This window comes from Pundamilia nyererei, unplaced genomic scaffold (assembly GCF_000239375.1).
Source record: "Pundamilia nyererei isolate P.nyererei 1_Seehausen unplaced genomic scaffold, PunNye1.0 scaffold00303, whole genome shotgun sequence".
Classification (NCBI taxonomy): Eukaryota; Metazoa; Chordata; class Actinopteri; order Cichliformes; family Cichlidae; genus Pundamilia; species Pundamilia nyererei.
This window is the reverse complement of record NW_005187704.1, coordinates 326,464-327,542: the sequence shown is the minus strand read 5'-3', so window position 1 is coordinate 327,542 and position 1,079 is coordinate 326,464. Positions and strand designations below refer to the sequence as shown.

Here is a 1,079-nt window from a genome sequence, read left to right as displayed (position 1 = left end):
CCACTGGCTTGAAGTTGGCCTCTAGTGTTGTACACCACATCCAGTGTTGCGCTCTGTACTGCCTTGGTGTGGCTGTTCTCACATTGTCGCACTGCCACTGATAGTATAGCTTGGATGGTTCAGTAGAGTTTAGTTGCCTTCTGTCTATCTGGTATAACTCTTCAAGCAACTTGCCGAGGCCGTTAGTGTTTGCTCGACAATTTCTAAAACCATAAGATGGAAGACATGTAACCACAAAAAGATCCCTGTTAATTGAATTTATCATCAAATTATACTGTACTATTTACAGCCTGACCTATTAATCTGCGTTGTTTGAGACATGAGATAAAGATACTGCATGCATTGTAAGGACTTTGTAGAACACTCATTGGGTTTTTTCAGCTTGTTTTATCAGATGATCAGATTGATATTCTGAAACTTCCTGTTATCTCATGTTGCAGAAAAACCCAATCTATTAACCATCTGGGGCTGTTGATTGTTTTTCCACTTTTCTTAGAATTGGTTTCGATGTGCAGATGAGAATGTGACTTAAAGCGGGGTGTTCGGACTGATCACTTCAGACACCTTCTGAAACATCAGGATCATCAGGTCTACAGTGAAGTCAACATGAAGACTCTCAGCCTGACAGTGGGACTTCTGCTCGTGCTGTTCACTGTTTACCACAGTGATGCCTGTAAGTCTTCTAGCTTACTTTATTCTACTGTGATTTTCATGAATAAAACCAAAATGGAAAAATGGAAATGATCAAATGACTATACGCTCGAGAAAATACCAAGGGCTAACAAAGGAGCTTGAGAAGATGTGGAGGGTCCCAGTGATAATCGGAGATCTCTGTCCAGAAGAGCCAGCAAAGATACTGCACAGGACCCTTAAGGTCCCAGGTGTTTGGTAGAAGACCCGAGCTTGAGGGGTAAAGATCGGCTTGAGAAACAAGTCTGGGCTTCTTTGCTTCGTCTTCCTGCAACCTGATTTGAGATTAGTGGCACAAAATAATGGCTTATAAATTAATGGGATATTATTATTATTATTATTATTATTATTATTATTATTATTATTATTATTATTATTATTATTATTAT

General features: G+C 39.2%; 1 protein-coding gene across 3 annotated transcripts in view; it reads left to right on the top strand.

Annotated features, from left to right (window-relative positions):
• The window catches only part of LOC102199050 (C-C motif chemokine 3-like), a 26,647-nt gene that overhangs the window by 23,152 nt on the left and 2,416 nt on the right, over positions 1-1,079 (top strand). The window contains exon 1 of one of the 3 annotated variants that reach the window (XM_005751192.1): positions 511-673. The exons of the other annotated variants lie outside the window; for them this stretch is intronic. Within the exon in view, the coding sequence (XP_005751249.1) occupies positions 607-673 (67 nt within the window). The 5' untranslated portion in view covers positions 511-606. Of the gene's footprint in view, positions 1-510; positions 674-1,079 lie in introns of those variants that run through there. 3 annotated transcript variants of the gene reach the window in all.